General features: G+C 38.7%; 2 protein-coding genes across 2 annotated transcripts; both read right to left on the bottom strand.

Annotated features, from left to right (window-relative positions):
• Positions 1-1160: 1160 nt before the first annotated feature.
• rabif (RAB interacting factor) lies at positions 1161-3636 on the bottom strand. The gene is made up of 3 exons (XM_059328991.1): positions 3504-3636; positions 2876-3027; positions 1161-1635 (listed from the first exon to the last, which is right to left on the bottom strand). Exons 2-3 carry the CDS (start codon positions 3017-3019, stop codon positions 1384-1386), a joined length of 396 nt encoding a protein of 131 aa, XP_059184974.1. The 5' UTR covers positions 3020-3027; positions 3504-3636; the 3' UTR covers positions 1161-1383.
• Positions 3637-10102: 6466 nt separating this feature from the next.
• adipor1a (adiponectin receptor 1a) lies at positions 10103-19842 on the bottom strand. Its single transcript, XM_059328983.1, has 8 exons — positions 19782-19842; positions 17768-17983; positions 17572-17688; positions 16227-16398; positions 15418-15604; positions 13892-14079; positions 13582-13775; positions 10103-12734 (listed from the first exon to the last, which is right to left on the bottom strand). The coding sequence occupies exons 2-8, from the start codon at positions 17912-17914 to the stop codon at positions 12606-12608; spliced, it is 1134 nt and encodes a 377-aa protein (XP_059184966.1). The 5' UTR covers positions 17915-17983; positions 19782-19842; the 3' UTR covers positions 10103-12605.

The raw sequence follows: 19842 nt of genomic DNA, 5'->3' as shown, positions 1-19842 counted from the left end.
GCTGCACATGACAGGTGTCTCTCAAAGTCAGCTGAACATATTTAAAGGAGCTCAAGATCACTCTCACAAAAGAACCTTTGAATCACTACAAGCTATCTGATTGGTCTTAGAGTATTTGCATCAGGTGCATTTGAGTAAATTTTCTTACAAAGCATACAACCATGACCTGTTCCTGTAAAATGATACACATTTGTATAACTCCTGGAATCACCCGTGTTATCATATCGTATTATGGACATCATTTTCTACATCCTTACTGATTTCTGTTTTTAAAACACACAAAGAGAAACCACCAGCTCCACCACGTCACACACAGTGTAATCTGCTGACCCCCCCCCCCCCCCCCCCCCCCCGGCCTCTGATTGGGTGGGGTTCAGCTGACAGGGTTGGGGGCAGAGCCGTTGGTTGATAGGTGCACAGCACACACAAAATAACAATGACCACATTATATGAGATCTGCTGTGAAATAATAGATGTCTTTGTCAAATAATGAAATCACGACATCTAGTGGCAAAGATTTGAACTTCACCTCAAAATAATGACTGAAGAGGTTTGGAAAAGGGCTGATGTCAGGAGTTTCTCTGCAGTGAGTGTGATATGCAAGTCTAGAGTCTTTGCATGCAAGTCCCAGGTCCTTAACGAGTCACAATGTGATTAGATGTGGTTGGATTGGTTCAAACAAAGTGGATCTTGGGAATTAAGTTTTGAGATGGGAAAGAACAGGGTTAAAATGAGGTTATTCAGGAAATTAAATGTTTTGTTGCACACTTTTTTTTTTTAAATAACATGGCTTATTGGTCTTGAATTCCAAGTCAAGTTGCAGTTCTCTTTTTTGATTTTGTGAGGTTGAGTCTCCAGTTGTTAAAATTTGTGACTTCAGTCCAAGTCACATGACACGACTCCAGACTGTAACATTGAGGTTTATGGATTAACTGGAGTAATAAAGACATAGAATCTAAAACTAAACCAAGACATCAGTCTCCTAGTTTCCATCGTCTCTGAGTCAAGCATCAGCAATTTCCACAACAAAGATGGACATTGGGATTTTCATATCATAAATATGACTGGACCTGATTTTAATGTGGTTTAAAATACACAGAGGTGAAGGAATTAATATCACTTTATCCAGGTAACAGCTGCAGAATGGTATTCAAGATCAGCTTCCAAAAAACATCTTTATTAGAACAGGATGATCATACTGGTGTCAGTGTGAAGGAGGGGAATGACACAGTCTTGTTATCATAAACAATGTACACATAACAGTTTACTGTATGTTAGTGTGTGGATTATGTTGGGGTCAACTTTGGGAGTAAATCCATGAAAAGATGCATAGCCTGCCAACTTATTTTGTTCAGTTCACATGGACTCACATATGCATTTACACTATGCATGATTCACCCTTTCCAAAGCAACATAGAAACTTTTCTTGTCATCCAAAGAGTGCCAGCCGATTGGTCCGATCTCACAATCTGCACAGATGAGATACTTGATCCTCCCCACGTCCTTAGTGAAGCCCACATTCTCAAAAGTGTACATGTCGTCCACAAACCAGTGGCCAGTCAGAGTGTCCCCATCCACCGAGCCCTCTGTGGAGCTGCTGAGGCCGCTCTTTTTCCGCATGGATGGTAGGAACAGCTGGAGGGAGAAAACACAGCCTCAGTAGTGCATTAAGAGTTCTGGACTTGGTATTTACATTTAAAAGATTGCCATGTATTCATGTCTTTCTTTGTATATAGTTAAATCAGCTGGATCAAAAAGACCAGATTATATCAGTCTGATCTCTAGCTTTAAAACTTGCCTCACTATGTATTGTGCTCTCAGTGTATAAACCCTGCAGAAGTCACAAGGCACCAATCTCCCTCAATTGTTTAAAAGTCTAGTGTGAGTATATGTAACATACAGACTCTTATATCCCTATCTTAAACCTCACACTATACTGTACTGTGTTAATATGTTATACTGCCTTACTACATTGTATACTATAATATACTTCTATTTTTGCTATATTCATACAGCCAACACTACTGTAGTATCATTACTAACATCATAGTATATATTATTCTATTGTACGCTGTTTATGCAATACTAAACTCACTGTTATTATCATAACCAAAACACTTTACCTCATAACTTTGTCTGGAATTGCTTAATATTCATAATACAGTCATTGAAAAAAAAATATTAGACCATTATTTTCATTTAAGAGCTGATATCTCGCCATTTTCCATGGTTTTATTGATAATAACCAAAATCATTATCAATAAAACCATGGAAAATGGCTAGATATCAGCTCTTATGAGCTAGTTTTGTTGTTATCATTATATTTGTCCAAACAAGTGTACCTTTAGTTGTACCAGGCATTAAAATGAACAATAAACTGAAGGAAACATGACTGTATATCTGAATAGTTTTACTCCTAGTATAGTGGTGTATACCTCTTTTTCCCCTTTAACTTTTCTATTTATCTGTACTTATTTCTCTGTGTGTGGCACCCTCCTCTCTGTGGATCAATAAAGGGTTTTTTTGATGTACCTAAAATTTGCACTTAAGTTAGTGTACTGGAGCAAATGTACACAGTACTAGTGGTTTTATTATAATGTAAAGCACCTTGAATAAAACTGTGCTATAAAACTGAAGACAGAGATTATTCCTGATCTTTTCTTTATATGTATTTATTTATATAAGTTTAGGTCTTCTTCATGAACCTTTTTATTGAATGATATTATGATTGACGCTTTGGCAACACTGCTCGCCTTACAGTCATGCCAATAAAGCATATTGAAATTGAAATAGATTAAATAAGAAAGACCCCCAAAAGCAATCGCCTGTATGCCACTGGTGTTGTGAGCCCCTCGCCTAATGTCAGACATCATACCTCCTTCTCTGCAAACACGGCCATCCCCGGGCAGAGCACCTTGGATCCGCAGCGCTGACAGACGACAGTCTTGCTATTCTTGCCGTCCTCAGAAACCAGTTCGGACCGATCCGTGCTTTCTTTGGACTGTTGATCGTTCTCCATCTCGACCCCTGACAAACAGCAGATTCACTGTGATAAACATGCACAGAAGGCTTGGACACAGACTCTCTCACCGACGCACTCGGACTGAACCAAGGGGAGTAAATGTCTAAATGGTTTATGATGAATAAGAGAGCTAACTTGACGAAAATAAATATGGGGCGTACAGACAGGGAGAGGGAGAGTGGACCGGAACTACATATCTTCGGAACCTTTGTAGTGCGGAAGTCCGTGACAAAGAAACTCACATTTGTCTTAATTTGCAAGTTTTAACCAGAGCAATCTTTACGCCCAACCACAGTAAAGTCTGATATTTACGTTTAATTGTAGCCTGATTAACGTTATTTCAGAAAACTATAATACACCAACAATACAGTTAACCCCACCCCTTGCATGTATGCTAACACTGAATTCATCAGAGCAAAGACCGGAAAAATAACTATAAAAATAAGACACAGATACTTAAGTGAGGGCGAATTAGACTTACCTAAATGTTAAAGTAAAGACGGCTGAATATGACAATGCAATCGTGAGACAGACAGGTTAGCTAAACCTAAACTAGCATTCTAGCTGATGTATGTATTGACGTTTACCAGCCACTAAATGCTTCCGTTCAGAAACACATGAACGGGCCTTGGTTCCTCATTAAACACTGTTGTAGGTAAAACTTCTTGTTGCTTACTCGAGTGTAATAACGTTTGGACTAAGCAATGTAAGATAATATTAGTTTTAAAATAAATTGTGCATTCTGACCATAACAGAAGATGTCTTTTAAACACATGAATATTTTTTATAGTGGGGCGGATTAGCTCAATATTTTACACCAATCGTTCACTTTGTGATAAAAGCATGAAATTTGTTAGATGTGTTGGTGAATATGTTTCAAACAAATCTGGATATTGGGCCACCTCAAAAGCGCCCCCTAGTGGCCGTGGCAGGCATTTGTTATACGAATAAATCAATTATGAATAAAAACTGCCCTTTTAATAATACCAACTGGTGATGAATTGTATATTGTTGGAAAGCCTGATTAGTCACCTTTACAACGAGGTACAGCTTGTAAGGATCGTGCATTCATGGAATGAGCAACGGGGCTAAACGTGTGGGTAGCACCCCCCAAAAACGTGCATCCCCTGTGTAGTGGGGCGGATTAGCTGAACAATCGTTCATTTTGTGATAAAAGCATCAAATTTGGTACACTCATTGCTGAATACATGTTTAATGAATCTGGATATTGGGCCATCGCAAAAAAAATTATGATGGCTGTGGCGGCCATTTTTTAAAATGGTCATTTAAAAACGGCCATTTTTAAAAATGGCCGCCGGTGGTTACTGGCGAGGAATGCTTTGCCTACCCTACAGCTGCTGTTTCATGTTTTTAGCACCACAAATATAATTTAGAGACATGTTAAAGTGACAAAAGCTTTATTACAGTCTAATAGAAAAGAACATTAACTTTGTATAACATTTTATTGGGTCTTGATATTCCCATTCACAGGCTACGGCCTCCTCTTTGGCTTGTATTCTTCTGTTGCTCCTTAAAGAGAAAAAATAATTTTCAATATTGTATGACCTGCAACAATAAAAACAAAACACATTTAGACAGAGAAAAAAATCATACATTTATAAAATTCTACTAGGGTTACTTGTAGCAGGTTACTCTTTCTGGCAAAATCCTTGTACTGAGGTGTGTAACTTAGTCAGGCGGCTTAGCCAAATAAAGGGGACACGCCGGACAAAAGCACCACACATTCCACATACTCTCTATCATTATAGGTTTCAATTTTTAGTAGAAGCCACTTCATCAAGATTGCGGTGATGGCAGCCATATAAAGTCTATGAGAAATGCTATATCTTCCAAGCTACTTAGAAGGTCAATCTTGGTGTCAAAATATACATTTTCTGGGTCCAGGAATCATTTAAAGCTATTGAGAATATCACTAGAAGATTATTTGATCAAATAGATGTATTAATTTTCACTCAGACTGGGCAACTCGCTTCAAGTGCTGCAGCAGGGAATCCTGAGTTGAAACTGTTTGGAATCAATGTTCACGGGAGAGTGTGGATTAGCTGCCATGTACACTGCTCAAAAAAATCAAGGGTACGCTTTCATCTCATGTCAGATCTTGATCAACAAATTATTTACAGTGAGTTATCCAGTGATATTCTCAATAGCTTTAAATGATTCTTTATATGTAATAATAATAATATATGTATGTATATTTTGACACCAAGATTGACCTTCTAAGTGGCTTGGAAGATATATTGGTTCTCATAGACTTATGGCTTATATGGCTGCCATCTCCTATCTGCAGTCTTGATGAAGTGGCTCCTACCAAAAGTTGAAACCTTTGGTGATAGAGAGCATGTGGAAAAATTTTGGTGCTTTTGTCCGGCTTGTCCCCCTTCTTCTCAAATCTGGTCCTAAGCCACCTGACTAACTCTGATGGAGTTATAAAATACATTTAAAAAAAAAGAAAAAAAGAATCACATGGGCAAAGGAGACATATGACATATAGTGTGTGTGTGTGTGTGTGTGTGTGTGTGTGTGTGTGTGTGCAGAGAGAGATGTCCACATTCCACAGGACATAATTTAACAGTGTCTTATTAAGCTTTCACACCCAACAGCCACTGATACATGTTCCAAGCTAACTAGCTAGCTTAAGTACCTATTTTTGCTATCTTGCTAATTTACTTTTCCACCAAGGCCCATGATGATTGTTTTTCTCTTTAGCCTTTATGATGTTCATAGCATATTTTATTCATAATTATAACAGGTGAAATAAAATATTTAGACATACCTTGATGGACAGTCCACTGCACTGCTTGTCCCAGGAAGCAAATGCTAGCTAGCTCGATGGCTAGCCTGATTGTGGTGGAGCAGGAAAAATAACTGAAAGAGTGTCTAACTGTTTTTTTGTTAATTTAATATGTGTATTTACATTTTTTTAATTTACGTTTGTATATTTAGTTTAATTTTTAAAAAATATTTTAAGAAATAATTTAAATATTTTTTGTAATTTTAACGAAGAAAATGACTGCTATGGCCACTAGGGGGCGAATTTGCGATGGCCTAATATGCAGATTTGCTTGAAACATATCCACCAACACATCCACCAAATTGTGTGCTTCTATCACAAAATAAACAATTCTTGTGATTTATTGAGCTAATCCGCCCCACAGGGGATGCACATTTTTGGGGGGTGCTACGCACACGTTTAGCCCCGTTGCTCATTCCATGAATACACGATCCTTACAAGCTGTACCTCGTTGTAAAGGTGACTAATCAGGCTTTCCAACAATATACAATTCATCACCAGTTGGTATTGTTAAAAGGGCAGTTTTTATTCATCATTGATTTATTCGTATAACAAATGCCTGCCACGGCCACTAGGGGGCGCTTTTGAGGTGGCCCAATATCCAGATTTGTTTGAAACATATTCACCAACGCATCTACCAAATTTCATGCTTTTATCACAAAGTGAACGATTGTTCAGCTAATCCGCCCCACTATTATGGATAATGTGAAATATTATTTATTTGTTGTTGTTGTTACTGTTATATAACTGTAGTGTTAAATTATAGTGCTTACTTAAGCAGTAACATACGGAAGTATTACCAACATATTGTACGTATAAAGTGTAAAAAGTAAAACAATTACTTGTTATTATTTTTAATTTTAATGTAAGCCTAACTTTTGTTGTTAAATGAATACAATTGAGTAAAAGGCAGGTCTACATAAGATATTCTTTTAAAATGCAGTCAAGTAGAAGTACAAAATGACCTATGGAATTTTAACCTGAGGAAACTATATATGTGATATATAGTCTGTTTTGTCATATTATTAAATTATATTAATACAGGTGTGTAAATATTTCCTATAAACACACATTCCTATTGATGCATGCCCAGGAGGTCAGGGATGTAATGTAAATTAAGTTTGTTACTTTATTTATTCATTTATTTGTTTGCTTATTTATTTATTTATACTGTTAAAAATGTGGCAGAACATTTACACAGACAACAGATGATAATAAAAAAAACCCAACCCAAAACAAATCTGCTGCTGTTCCCAGCCGAATAGCTGAAAAAGAACATAAAAGCTATGGTTCACCTTCATGGACGACCGAATATGCCAAAACAGAAAGTAAATAGTCCATATAGAAAAGAATCAGTCATTAAACTATGCCATTAAATGTACAATATATGTGTGTGTGCGTCCGCGCGCATCGCATGCACAGCTTAATATGACGTCACCATTTTTGAAATGACGATGCAATATTCTGGAAAACATCAAAGACAATGAAGGATCTATTTTCTTGCCTTTACACCCCCATATACGAGATAAAACTCATTTCTCCCAACCATTCGATACCAGACAGTTACCTTTGTTTTACAGTGACCTATAGTCAACGACTTAGTGAACTAAACACAGTTATTTTACTGACTACATCCTGATCTCATACACCTACACGCCTTTATCCAACCACTATGCAGAGAAGGAATAACTTGAGAAGACCGTCCAGGAGGAGTGCAGGAAGAAAGAGGAATCTTTCAGAGAGAAAGAAAAAGAAATCTCCTCACTGAAAGAAAGTGTCTTGGCACAGCAGGAAGAAACCGTGTTCTGGATGAGAGAATGCGGGAAGCTGAAGGCTGCCCTTCGGACTGACGGTGTGTCAGGTGTCAACACAGCGTGTGACACCCAGAGCAGCTCTGACCTGCAGAAAATGCAGGACTGTCAGAGGAAGTTGGACCAGCTTCAGCAGCAGGTCACTGAACAAGAGAAGGTGACCAGCACTCTTAGAAGTGAACTGAAGGTCTGTTCAGAGCAGCATTACACCCTTTCATGCCAGCTCTCTCTCAAACAGGTAGAACTGGATCAGAGCAAAAAGACCTGCTCTGATCTGGAAGAGAAGTTTAAGAGAGAGCTTGCTGAGAGGGAGGAGAGCTATAAGAGCAGACAGAAGGACATGGAGAGGCTGTGGCTGGAGAAAGAAAAGGCTCTGATGGAAAGGGTGAGCACAGCTGAGGAGAAACTGCAGCTTGTGACTCTTAAAAACATCCAGCTGCAGGCACAAGTTCTTGAGAAAGAGCGAGGCAGCAGTGTGGATGCAGAGGCAACAGTGTCCCCAACTCACACTGGACAGGAGGAGAAAGAGCAAGTAAAGAAAGGGAAGAAGCGAGGCTCCTGGGGCAAAAAGAAGCCACAGAGCGAGCCTGCAGTGTGTCCAGCTCAGACTGGACAAGAAGAGGAACAACAGGAGAAAGTGGACGAGAACATGAAGGAGCCAAAGGGGAGCAGTGAGACAGAGGCTGCAGGCTCAGCTCAGACTGGACAGGCAGAGGTAGATGGGGAGAGAAAGGGGAAGAAAAAGCGCTACAGAAGGAAAAAGAAGCCACAAAGCAGCAGTGAGGACGAGGCTGCTGGGTGTTCAGCTCAGGCTGGACACCAGGAGGTGGGCAAGGTGAAAGAGGAGGAGAAACAGGGCTCCTCGCGCTGGGCGAGCAGGAAGAAAAGCCGCTACAGCAGGAGTCAGGTAGAGGAAGGTGCTGCTTGTCCAGCTGGACAGCAGTAAACCATCACAACTACACCCCCCAACCCCACCCCTTCCCCAATCTTTTCTTTCTTGTGTTTTTTCTTATATAATATGGGGCTACACAGTGGCAACACCAACGCCACACGACATCGAGGGTCTTCTCCGGGTGCTCCGGTCTCCTCCAGTCAGCAGTTGCAAAAAGAACCAGAGAGTAGCAGGAAGAGGAAGGTGCTGCTTGTCCAGCTGGACAGCAGTAAACCATCCATCCTACAGCCCCCACGCCCCATCCCTTCCCCAATCTTCATTTTCGTTTTTTTAAGGGCTATACAATGGCAACACCAACGCCACATGATAGTGAGGGTCTTCTCCGGGTGCTCCAGTCTCCTCCAGTTGCAATTTGCAAAAAGAACCATAGAGTAGGAGTGAGATGGAGGCTGCTACAGCCCCCATCCCTTCCCCAATCTTGATTTTTTTTTTAGGGGCTACACAGTGGCAACACCGACGCCATGTGATAGCTTGGGTTTTCTCCAGGTCCTCCGGTTTCCCCCCACATAGATATGTTTCTATAACATTTAAATTCTAAATGTATTTTTGTAATATATTTTATTGTAAATAATAAATATATATATTAATTTCCAAAAGTTTAATCACATTCTATTTGTCTTTAGATTTAACATTAATACAACTGTATAAAATTATTCTCAGACATGGCTGCTATAAAGTACTGCTTACTTGAAAACAGATTTTGTTTTGTCATTGCCATCATGCTGAGGAGCCAATTTTACTAAAAAATGACCATTATTAAATGGTTCTAAATTGGTCTTGTACATATTTCTATTACGGGTGTTTAAATAATGTACTTTACATAAATATTGTTACAGAAAATCATGTCAGTACCTTCCATGCTACGTTTCACAGCAACTCAAATTTAATCAATTCAATTTAATCAATCAATACACTGGACACACCTCTTCATATCAGATTTTAATACTTTCGGGTGTAGTGACATATTTTGATATTATATTTGTGTGTGTATGTGTGTTTCTTAATGAAAATGTGTGTTTGTGTGTGTTAAGGCTAATACATACTCCGGAAGAACAGACTTGAGAACTTGAGAATACATTTCTGTTCTTGACACATCATCTGGGCAGAACTTTTTTCATGTGTGGTGTCCAACAACTATTGTGTAATTGTTCAGAAATTTGAATTAGAATTTGACATGTGCTGCAGTGGGAGGGCCTTATGTGGACTTCCCAGGAGTTCTGCACTTGAATTTCTCGTTTAAGTATGAAATGTCCTGTCCAGAACTTACTTTGTTCTTATTCTTGCCTTTCACCCAATGGTTCCCTGTCCAAAATAAACCGCCATTGAGTGATCTCAAACCAGCAGCCAATTCTAGAAATGAATGGCAAATTTTGAGGAAATTTTTTTGTGCTCAAAATAATATAAAAGTTTAGTTCAAAGTGAACGAAACGTTCACAAATGACTGAGCTGTTGTGTCATTAGAAAAAGTAATAGGCTTAGAGTGTAAGAAACAACTGGACAACATGTTTGTACATGTGGAAAAAAATTTATTACAATAATTTTCCAAGATTACCATTAATAAATATTTATGTTTACATTTCAGTGAAATGTATGATTTATCACTTTCTACACAGGACATTACACAAAGTCAAGAATACACATTGTTTTAGTCTTTTGTAATAAAGCTCGAATAAGTTGATCTAGAAAAAGGAGTCTTAAACAGCAGTTGATACAACCTATCCATGGAGTTGTAAGTTCAATAATGATTCGATTGTATATATATATATGGCAAGGAAAACAAGAAAAGTCAACATCTGGAAATCCTTGAAGCTCCCTTGACTGTTAAGATAGGCCGTTTTATTTAAAAACATTTCCATTGGCCTAAGGCACAGGAATACTAAAAGTTTATATCAATCATACATAACACATTTTAAACCCCATATGGTGATTTAAAGTTTTGAATTTAATAGTATACACTAAGGTGCATTTGATATTTACACCTATCATTGCATCTGAAATCTAGCACAAAAGAAATATTTCTAGCTGACAAAAACATAATTTGACCGATCCAGATCTGTACATTGTGCGTCGCCCAGGAACTATCACTCTGGAAATTAATCAATGATGTGTTGTCTGAAACGTGATGGCAAGAGAGTTCTTTTTAACATTTTAAGCATTTTAGTCCAACCTCAACTGGGGCTCAATGTATTTTTGCACAAATGCAGCTTTTCTGTGCCATTTTGTTTATCAATTTGTTTGGGAGTTTTCCCGATTAAAACGATGCATCATAATGCCAAGGAACGTCAAAAAATTTCAGTATAGAGTAAAAAAAAAGAAAAAAAAAGAAACAAGAATTATTTTTGTTTGCGTATTCAATCCATTGCTTTTTGATCATATTTCTGTTGGGCATTAAACATAATGTTGCTCAGATGCATCTAAAGAGCATATTTATAGGATGTAAGATCATTTATAATAACAATATTTTTCATTGGTTGCCTGGGTCTTAAGAGGACAGTACATGTTTTATTGCAGAGCGGGCATGAGTGCGTTCGTAGCAGTCCTCCAGGTTGTAACACACAGCTGCACAATCAGTGTCAGCACAGCTAGAAAACACCCGGGGCCAGATAAATAAACTAAGTGTACGCACAAAAACCATGCATACACCTTTTTCCACACATGAACTGGGATTTATAAAGAAAGAATGTGTGGCTAGATTGTGTGCACCTGCTGCAGACCAGAAATCCACACTGTTTTAGCTGAGATAACTGCAGGTAACATAGAGGTGACCTATGAAGTAACAGAAGCAACCTCATAATGACACTTCATTTTCAGGTTGTTTGCCAATTCTTCTGATTGTTTTTTTTTGCAGGCTGCACAGCGTTCTGTAAAATCTCAATCAAAGGCGCATTTATAAAATTTGATTTTAAATCATTAATGAATGATGATTTACATTTGAGCCATCATCTCCCTGTTAATGACCGTTTCAGGACTGCAAAAGCACTTTGTAAAATCAGTTTTATCACATAAGTGCTGTGAATGGATCACTGATCATACTTCTTACACTTAATAGCGATGGGATGTTTTGCAGAAACGTGTGATGAATTAGTGGTACAGATACTATAAATAGCCACAGCTGTGTGTATCGACAGCTGTCATGGCCCTGCCTGTGAACCTTATAGATGTGTCACTGAAACTGCATTTCTTCTTTGCTGTGATAGTCATTGACAGGTTTAATGGGTGGTAGTTGGGCTCAAATATCAATATGCAAACGGAGCTTAAGGGTGTTTCTATATTAATTTATGGCTCACTGTGAGTGTTGACATTAGGCTTGTGTGTATGCGTGGCTTTATAACTCTGACAAATAGTCTCAGTTGTGAATCTACACAGAGTTTTACGCATCTGGCCCCTGGTGACATGTACACACACTGTATTTGCACAGAATATACAAAAGTGTGTGCAGGCCCTCAAGCATCTAAACGGCCCTACATGATTTACACTTCACTTCTGGTGGACAGCACATTAATCCTCTAACCTGCATGGAAACTAGGAGGGAGGACAGGAATGGTTTACAGTATGTGCCCTCTGCTACAGCACAAATAATACTCTCTGTACTGTTTGTGCAACGGTAACAGACTATGAAGAGGTTGGGGTGCTAGTGACTTTTTAAGAACCATCACTTACAGGAATAAACGATTTTGGTTAAAATCCCATTTTGACCTTACTTGAAAATGTAGACTCAAGTTTCATAAATATTGAAGTAGTAGTGCCTGTTGAAGATTCCCTCCGTAGTTCAATGGCTAGTTAATGCTACTTTATTGGAGCAAAAAAGAGCCAAACAGAAAGTCCACCAAAACCCAAACAAGATGTTAGCAAATCAGAAGTACAGAAGGAGCAATAAGTGACTATATTGAATTCCAGCAGCATTTTAAGTGATTGTTTGTGTGTGTGTGTGTGTGTGTGTGTGTGTGTGCGTGTGCGTGTATGTGGGAGACTATAAAGAAAAGTATGAGTAAGTCACAGTCAGGCCTCTCAGAGTAGAGAGTCATCTGTGCATCCTCCCTCGAGGCCGTAGCGGAACTCCTGCAGGTTGGAAACCCCGTAGAAATGGATGAACGCTGCTGCCACGACCAGGACATGAAATATCTGATGAGAGTGGAACTATAAGGAGAGAGAGACAGATGATGTATCAGCTTCATTAATCATATTTTACCTGTGTTTAATCAAACAAAGGAGCATACATTATCTTCAGCTGCACTTAAAACTACTGCTTCCTCTTATTGTCTCTTTAATCCCCACAGTGTAAACAACAACAATAAGCACTCCCTTAGAGTTCAGTCTATTGTGAATGAATATTATTTGACAGATGCAACAATTGCTGTGTATTCAACCGCCATTTATTTTTGGTGCTGAAAAAATTCACGTACTGAAATCTGGTATTGAATGTCCGAAAAAAAATATTGAACTTGAGACTGAAGTCCAAATACTGCAAATTTCAGACTTTTCATTATTTAGTTAAAGTTCCTGCTGCTTGTGTTCAGACAACAAGTAACATTAGGGAAGTTAACCTCACACTTGCACTTGCCCAAGTGTGAGGTTATTTATGAGGAAGTGCTTAAAATAGATTTTTTAGCAAGAAATTGCTGTATTTGAGAAGGACTTAACCTTAATCTGGATAAATGAGACTTGGACTATATTGCACAAGTTGTGTGATAGTTCGTAGCCTCAGACATTGTGTCAGCACTAGAGCATTACAATTTCAAACAATACCCAGTTGTAAGTGCCTCAGTATTTACATTTGTTAACAAAGAAGCAAAGGCGAAGCACTGCATTGTGTTCATAAACATAAAAGTATCGAAACCTGGCTGATTTTCCTCTCCATTATGTTTTTTTTAATGTTTTTTTTGGGGGGGGGGGCATAACTGTTTGCGAGACTTTCCCCCGGCTTTCTTAATTTCTGTTATGCAATGAACTTATGATGTATCAAATAAACACGTGAAATACTCACCCAGATGTCACACTTCCCAGGAAAATAGCGCTCAGGGATCCTGGCTGCATACAGACCCGCACCAGTGATATACATGGCCCCCATCAGGTAGAACCAACCCATCTGGCCGACTGTGGTGGCCTTAACAAAGCCCTCCTCGATGGTGAAGTGCATGGTGGGAACAATGCCGCTAAGTCCAAGACCCATGAACACACCTAAGACAAGCATGGACTTCAGTTATGCCATTTGGAAAATGTTAACATCCACATTACAATTATAACTCGAAGCAAAACCAGTGTCTACAAAGTGAATTTGATCCTAAAGTGGCCACCTGCTCTTGTAGGTCTGTGACGAGGTGTAGAGAAACGGTCCCACTGGGCCACTATGATGGCGGCAATGCCCAGGACGCATACAATGGTGAGGTAGATTAGTCGAGGCTGAGGGGAACAATAGAATGAGTAGTACAGCCAGGGCACGAAGGAGCCCATGATCAGGAGGGCGATGCCCGAGTAGTCAAGCCTAAAGAGAGAGGGGGGACACAGAGACAATAGCTGGGTGGAAAGATCTGCTGCGTGCAAAAAAAAGAGGATGTCTTCCCATGTTATGAAGTGGTTTACAACTCTGATGCTTTAATAATGTTTTAATGGAATGTTTCATTTCTGACATTTTCACAGGAACTTAAAGTGGTCCTTATGGTAAGATGGTACCAGTTTTCCGGTCTATCTTAACTCAAGGGGGCATTCACACCTGAGCAGCTTGAAACTTGTGCATTTTGTCAGATAGTCTGCTTGGTTTTTGCTGGTGTGAATGCTCAAACAAACTCTGGTGAGGACCAAAGAACCGAACTCTGGTCCACTAATAAATGGGGGTCACCAGAGTTCGGCTCACTGCAAATGAGAATGCAGTCTGAACCAAATGAAGAAATCGAACCAAAACACAGTGCATTCTGGGTTGAGTTTGGTGGATATTTGAGCATCAACACAAAGCAGTGTAGTAGCAGGTGTGAAAAATGTCTCGTGGACAGACGTGGTCTAATGATGAAGTAGAGGCTTTCATCCAAATATGGTCAGATGATCACAGAACACAGTTGAAAAACGACAAAGTCTTCAAATTATTTAGCGACAGAATGGTTGGATTGGATTCAATCACACATCGGATCAGTGCTGCATAAAAGTGAAAAAACTCAACCCAACAATATATTAAAGTCCACGACTTGCTTTGAAAAAAGCTTCAGCTCGTTCCCTCACATATTCGGTCCAATAGACGAAGGACATTTGTTAACAATGTTTGATGCACTTGATAAAATGCATCAAACATTGCTGCAGATCAAACAAAGTGTGTGAAAGCAAAGCAAAGCAAATTAAAAATGCAACAATGTTGCAACTTCACCACTGATCAGACTTGAGTTCACCAGACTTAAATGTGAAAGCGACCTAATACTCACTGTTCATTATGGTCCGAGCATGAACACAACAGCATACAGGATGATAATTGAGCCTAAATTAACCTCATGAAGTAAGTTAATGGACTCTGGCAGATATAACCATAGATTTGTCAGAAGTCACCATTCCACAAAGTACACTGTAGTATCATGTCAGTTTTGACTTTTGATCATCTTTCCTTGAATAATTTTTGTGTGTGTACCGCTCATTATTTGTACTGAACTCCAGATGGCAAGCTTGAGCTGCATGTCCAGTATGAAGAAACATACAGATGCCTGAAATGTAAATTCTGCCTACTATAAGAGCATTAAGTCTAAATAGGCACATACTTTGACAGTAAAAAATAATTCCTTTAACACCGTGTATGTGCAGGTGTGTGAGAAGCAGTGTTTGAAATTGTGTGAGGAGGACTTACTTGGAGAAGGTGCGAGACACTTTCTCAGAGTGGCAGTAGACGGTATGAAAAAGCCAAGAGAAGCTGAGGCAGAGCACAGCCCCCAGGAAGAACATCCCAAACACCACTTTCTCTTGCAGCGGGGCCATAAAATACATGTTGGGCCTCAGCATGGTTAACGTGCCCAGGCAAATGAATAAGATCAGCCCTGAGGGAACAAATAGGAGTGTTTTACTGATAGCTGACAAGAGAAGAGGCCTGAGCTGTTGAGAGATATTCAGTTTATTACACTAACATGCCTAGTTGTTTAAAACAAAAGAAGCTAGAATCTGCTGCTTAAACCTATGTTCCAGCCTTTCAGCGATTCTGTAATGAGGAAGAGAAAGAACAGGTTTGTTTTTTCTCTGGTGAATATGTTGCAGGTTTGTGAACCAGTAACCAAACTGGCTAAGGCCACTCAACATTCGATTTAAATTTACAGCTTTAAACATTAAGTTGGGGGTTCTGGATGAAATGTATCCCCAGATAATGAATACCATTATTCTGTTGGGTGAAATATTTATATTTAAACATCAATCAAGAAATAATACTAGTCAAAGTTACGTAAAATAAAACATTGCAAAGACAGTGCAATGTATTGCTTCAAAGCATTACAAAGCAACAAAACATGAAATGTGAAAAAAAATCGCTACTGCCAGTGTAATTATGTGAATTAGTAAAGGGATCCTATTCATTTCATTTAGTCTCTTGTTACTTTCATTTTTCCTGTAAAAAAAAGAAAAAAAAGAAAAAGGAAGAAAGGAATGTTTCACGAAGCGCTTTATACTCACCTAACAGGTGAGTCCAGATGTTTCCTGTCTCAGTGTGAATTCTGAAAATGCTTCCAAAACAGGCCCGGAAGGAGGGCATAGGGGGCCGGTGTCCATGCAGGAGGTAATCGTTATCCTTTAGCCACTCTGGCAGAACATGGAAAGGGATGACCCTCCAGCGGCCCTCCCAAACCTGAGGAGAAAGAAGAGTTTTATATATATATTTACAATTACTATAAAGCTCTCAAACTGATAGTCTGCATATAAAGAGCTGGTGATCTTTAAGACAAAGTAATGCACAGTCATGGGAAAAATTATTAGAACACCCTTTTTCTTCAGTTTCTTGTTCATTTTAATGCCTGGTACAACTACAAATATAATGATAACAACATAAATAGCTCATAAGAGTTTAATTTAATAGATGATATCTAGCAATTTCCATGGCTTTCCTGATAATAACCAAAATCATTATCAAGAAAAACCATGGAAAATGGTTGGATATCAGCTCTTAAATTAAACTCTCATGAGCTTTTTCAGTTGTTACCGTTATTTTTGTCCAAACAAATGTACCTTTAGTTATACCAGGCATTAAAATGAAGAAGAAATTAAAGAAAACAAGGGTGGTCTAATATTTTTCCATGGGTGTATATTAGTTGCACCATTTCCGTCTTTAACATACAGCAGGTCTGTGGTCTTTTCAATATCTGGATGTGTTCTGCTGCTATTTTTAATGACCGCTAAGCTTTTAGTTGTAAGCTGACACGTCTCCCATGGTGACTTGTTTGTGTCTTATACAACACACAACGTGTGTGTGATGTGGAATCATAAAAAACAAACCCACAAATGGTCCACATAAACTACACAACGGTTGCAGGTTATTCCTTGGTTGTTGCTGTTCAGAGACCCAGAACAGCAACTGCATGTCCATTATCCACTCTGCTGAACTACAGAAATCTACTACACCTGGCTGGTATACACCTTTGACACCAACAGGGTGTTAAGTTTCAGCTAATGTTACATGGTCGATGCAAGATTTATGCAGGGTGCCAAATAGTGTAATGTCATAACATCTTTTTTTCTCATTTTTTTGCCCACCCATATTTACGAAACTCAGTCAACTTTGTCAGATTAAGCTGAATCTAATGTTGATAAAACAGAATTAACTACTGTATGTATACAAGTAGTGGCAATATCAATAAACATTGTTATAGAAATCTGTGTTCAGCCTCCAACACGTTTATTTTTGGTGCCTGCTTCAGTCTGAAAGTATAAACTTTCAAATAAGATCTATAGTAGATGGGTGTTGTAAACTGAGCTGGTACCTGTTACACATTTTATGTTTATTAAATTGAGAAGATATTTTTACCTTGTGTACAAACTCCTCCATCTTTTCCATGGCATGGTGAGCCTGAAGTGGTAAGGTCAGGACCTCTCCCACCTCATCATCATCCTCCTCTTCCTCGTCGGCAAGCATCGCAGCTCCCTTTAGAGATCACAGGATAATATTCGGGTTACTGAGCCTTAACAACCTTTCTCTGAGATTTTTTTTAAAATAGTCCTACCTCTGAGTGGACGCCTTTAGATGCTGCAGGTCGCCCCCCTCCCTCCTCCAACAGTGGCCCCAGCTCCATCAGCTCAACATCTGGGGCATTACAGTCCTCAGAGATCCGGCAGTCTGCATCACTTGCAGACCCGTTTCGGCCTGACATAGGGAGACTGCCTGATGATCCACTCAACGCCTCTGTATTCTGCTTAAGAAGGTACACTTCAGTTTCCTCCTGAACAAATAGAATCAAAAACAGCTACACTGGCTTAGTACGTTGACATATACAAAAAACTTTACTGCAGTTATCAGTAGCTCAATCTACTCTGGACTTCACATTGAACACGTTTACAGGGAGAAAAAATAAAGGCAAAGAGCTAAACAAAGACAATACATTACATTACATTACATGTCATTTAGCAGACGCTTTTGTCCAAAGCGACTTACAATAAGTGCATTCAACCTGATGGTACTAGACATAGACCATAGGAATCGAGTAAGTACATAACTTTAAGAGCTAACTGTCATCGCTACAGGAGTGCTATATGTTAAAGAAGAAAAGAAGAGAAAAGAATAAGAGTTTTTTTTTTTTTTTTAAACAATAAACAATAAACTCCATATAGAAAAGCAAACGAACATAACTGCTTTTATATTCAGGCAAAAGATGGAAAACAAACAGTATCTATATGGAGGTCTGATTGTTACTATGTTTTGTGCACAAGATGATTTGACATCACAAATCATCAATCCAGGGCTCCCTTGAAAAAGAGGTTCTTAATCTCAATGGGATATTCCCTGGTTAAATAAAGGTTAAATAAAAAATACAAATCATCTTTTGATAAATAAGCCAGGCTCATCTCAGTTAATATGTCTTATTTTCAGTTGATTTGGTGTTATAAAAAAAAATTCAGCATAGTTCCCAATATAAGTGGCACCGAAACTGAGCTTGGACTTTGCTGATTTTGCTTTGTGAAACCAAATCAACTCAAAATTAGTCAGTAAATTCGCCTAATGAAAAATTAAGAAGTCGCACAGGAATAAGAAAGGGTGTCTATATTGATCTTTTTTGTAAGACTAATATAGATTAAGACCAATATTTCGAGATTCATATAATTGGTTATGTATTATTATCTGCCACAATAAACAGGACAGTTCTAAATGTACATATTAGAACATCAGTGATAATAAGTTGCTCTACACAGAGATGGTTGTATGTGCATTTATTGATGGTACAGTAAATGTACAGAACATACAGTCTGCGAGCCTGACCTAAAACGATGCAGGGACATTATGAACACGCTATTGTTCAACTACATTGTAATATACATTACAGTAAGGTGATTTTAATGTTGCAGGGTCTTTTGAGACCTGTAACTAACACTGAAAGATATATCTAACTCCTGATTACAGATGTCTGGCGATTAATCTGGGTCTCATTTGAAAGATGTGTTTCATCGATCACACGTTCACAACAAGAGAACAAAGAAGCCGCTTAACTTATCTGGTTACCTCTGTCACCAGCCAAAATCACCCATCGACTATGTAAACAACGGCATTAATACTCCAGATATAAAACAAAATAGTGACATTTGATAAAGGACCGGGGATGACAACACAATCAAAACGTTTAACCGAGTTACTGCTGAGCAAAGCCTGCCAGACGGATGTTGATTAGCATAGACGGAACATGGAGTACAAAATGTAAACAACCGCAAGATTCTGACGACCTAACCAAATCCACCGCATTATTATGGTACACTCAATAACAAGGAGCTGAATTACATTTGAATTAAACGCTCTTATACGTGTGTAAGTTAGTAGGTGGCGAATCGCTCAAATTTCATTTTGCTAACGTTACCTTTTAGCTAGCGGTGAACCGTCGCTAACCAGTCGAGCAGGCGGTACTGGTTTATGAATTAACTTGCCAGCAGCCAGATAAAAGTCTTTACGACGAAACCAATATATAAGCCAATCTAAATAGCACACTGTTACAACAACTGCTGTGGTCATTTAATTAAATGGACATCAATTACCTGTCAAGGTAGCCTTCCAACCAGGAAGGTGAATTATTTATCGCTAAGCAAAACACAATCC

Source organism: Centropristis striata, chromosome 3 (genome assembly GCF_030273125.1).
Source record: "Centropristis striata isolate RG_2023a ecotype Rhode Island chromosome 3, C.striata_1.0, whole genome shotgun sequence".
Taxonomy (NCBI): Eukaryota; Metazoa; Chordata; class Actinopteri; order Perciformes; family Serranidae; genus Centropristis; species Centropristis striata.
This window is presented reverse-complemented; position numbering and strand designations above follow the sequence as displayed.

Bases quoted from the DNA above. Each gene is read 5' to 3' on its own strand.
- rabif (XM_059328991.1), bottom strand. From the start codon at position 3,019: ATGGAGAACGATCAACAGTCCAAAGAAAGCACGGATCGGTCCGAACTG. The intron at 1,636-2,875 runs GTATGATGTCTG...TTCTCCCTCCAG, and splicing joins CCGTGTTTGCAGAGAAGGAG to CTGTTCCTACCATCCATGCG.
- adipor1a (XM_059328983.1), bottom strand. From the start codon at position 17,914: ATGTCAGGCCGAAACGGGTCTGCAAGTGATGCAGACTGCCGGATCTCT. The intron at 16,399-17,571 runs GTAAAAATATCT...CTTTCTCCTCAG, and splicing joins TGGAGGAGTTTGTACACAAG to GTTTGGGAGGGCCGCTGGAG. The intron at 14,080-15,417 runs GTAAGTCCTCCT...CTCTCTCTTTAG, and splicing joins GTGTCTCGCACCTTCTCCAA to GCTTGACTACTCGGGCATCG.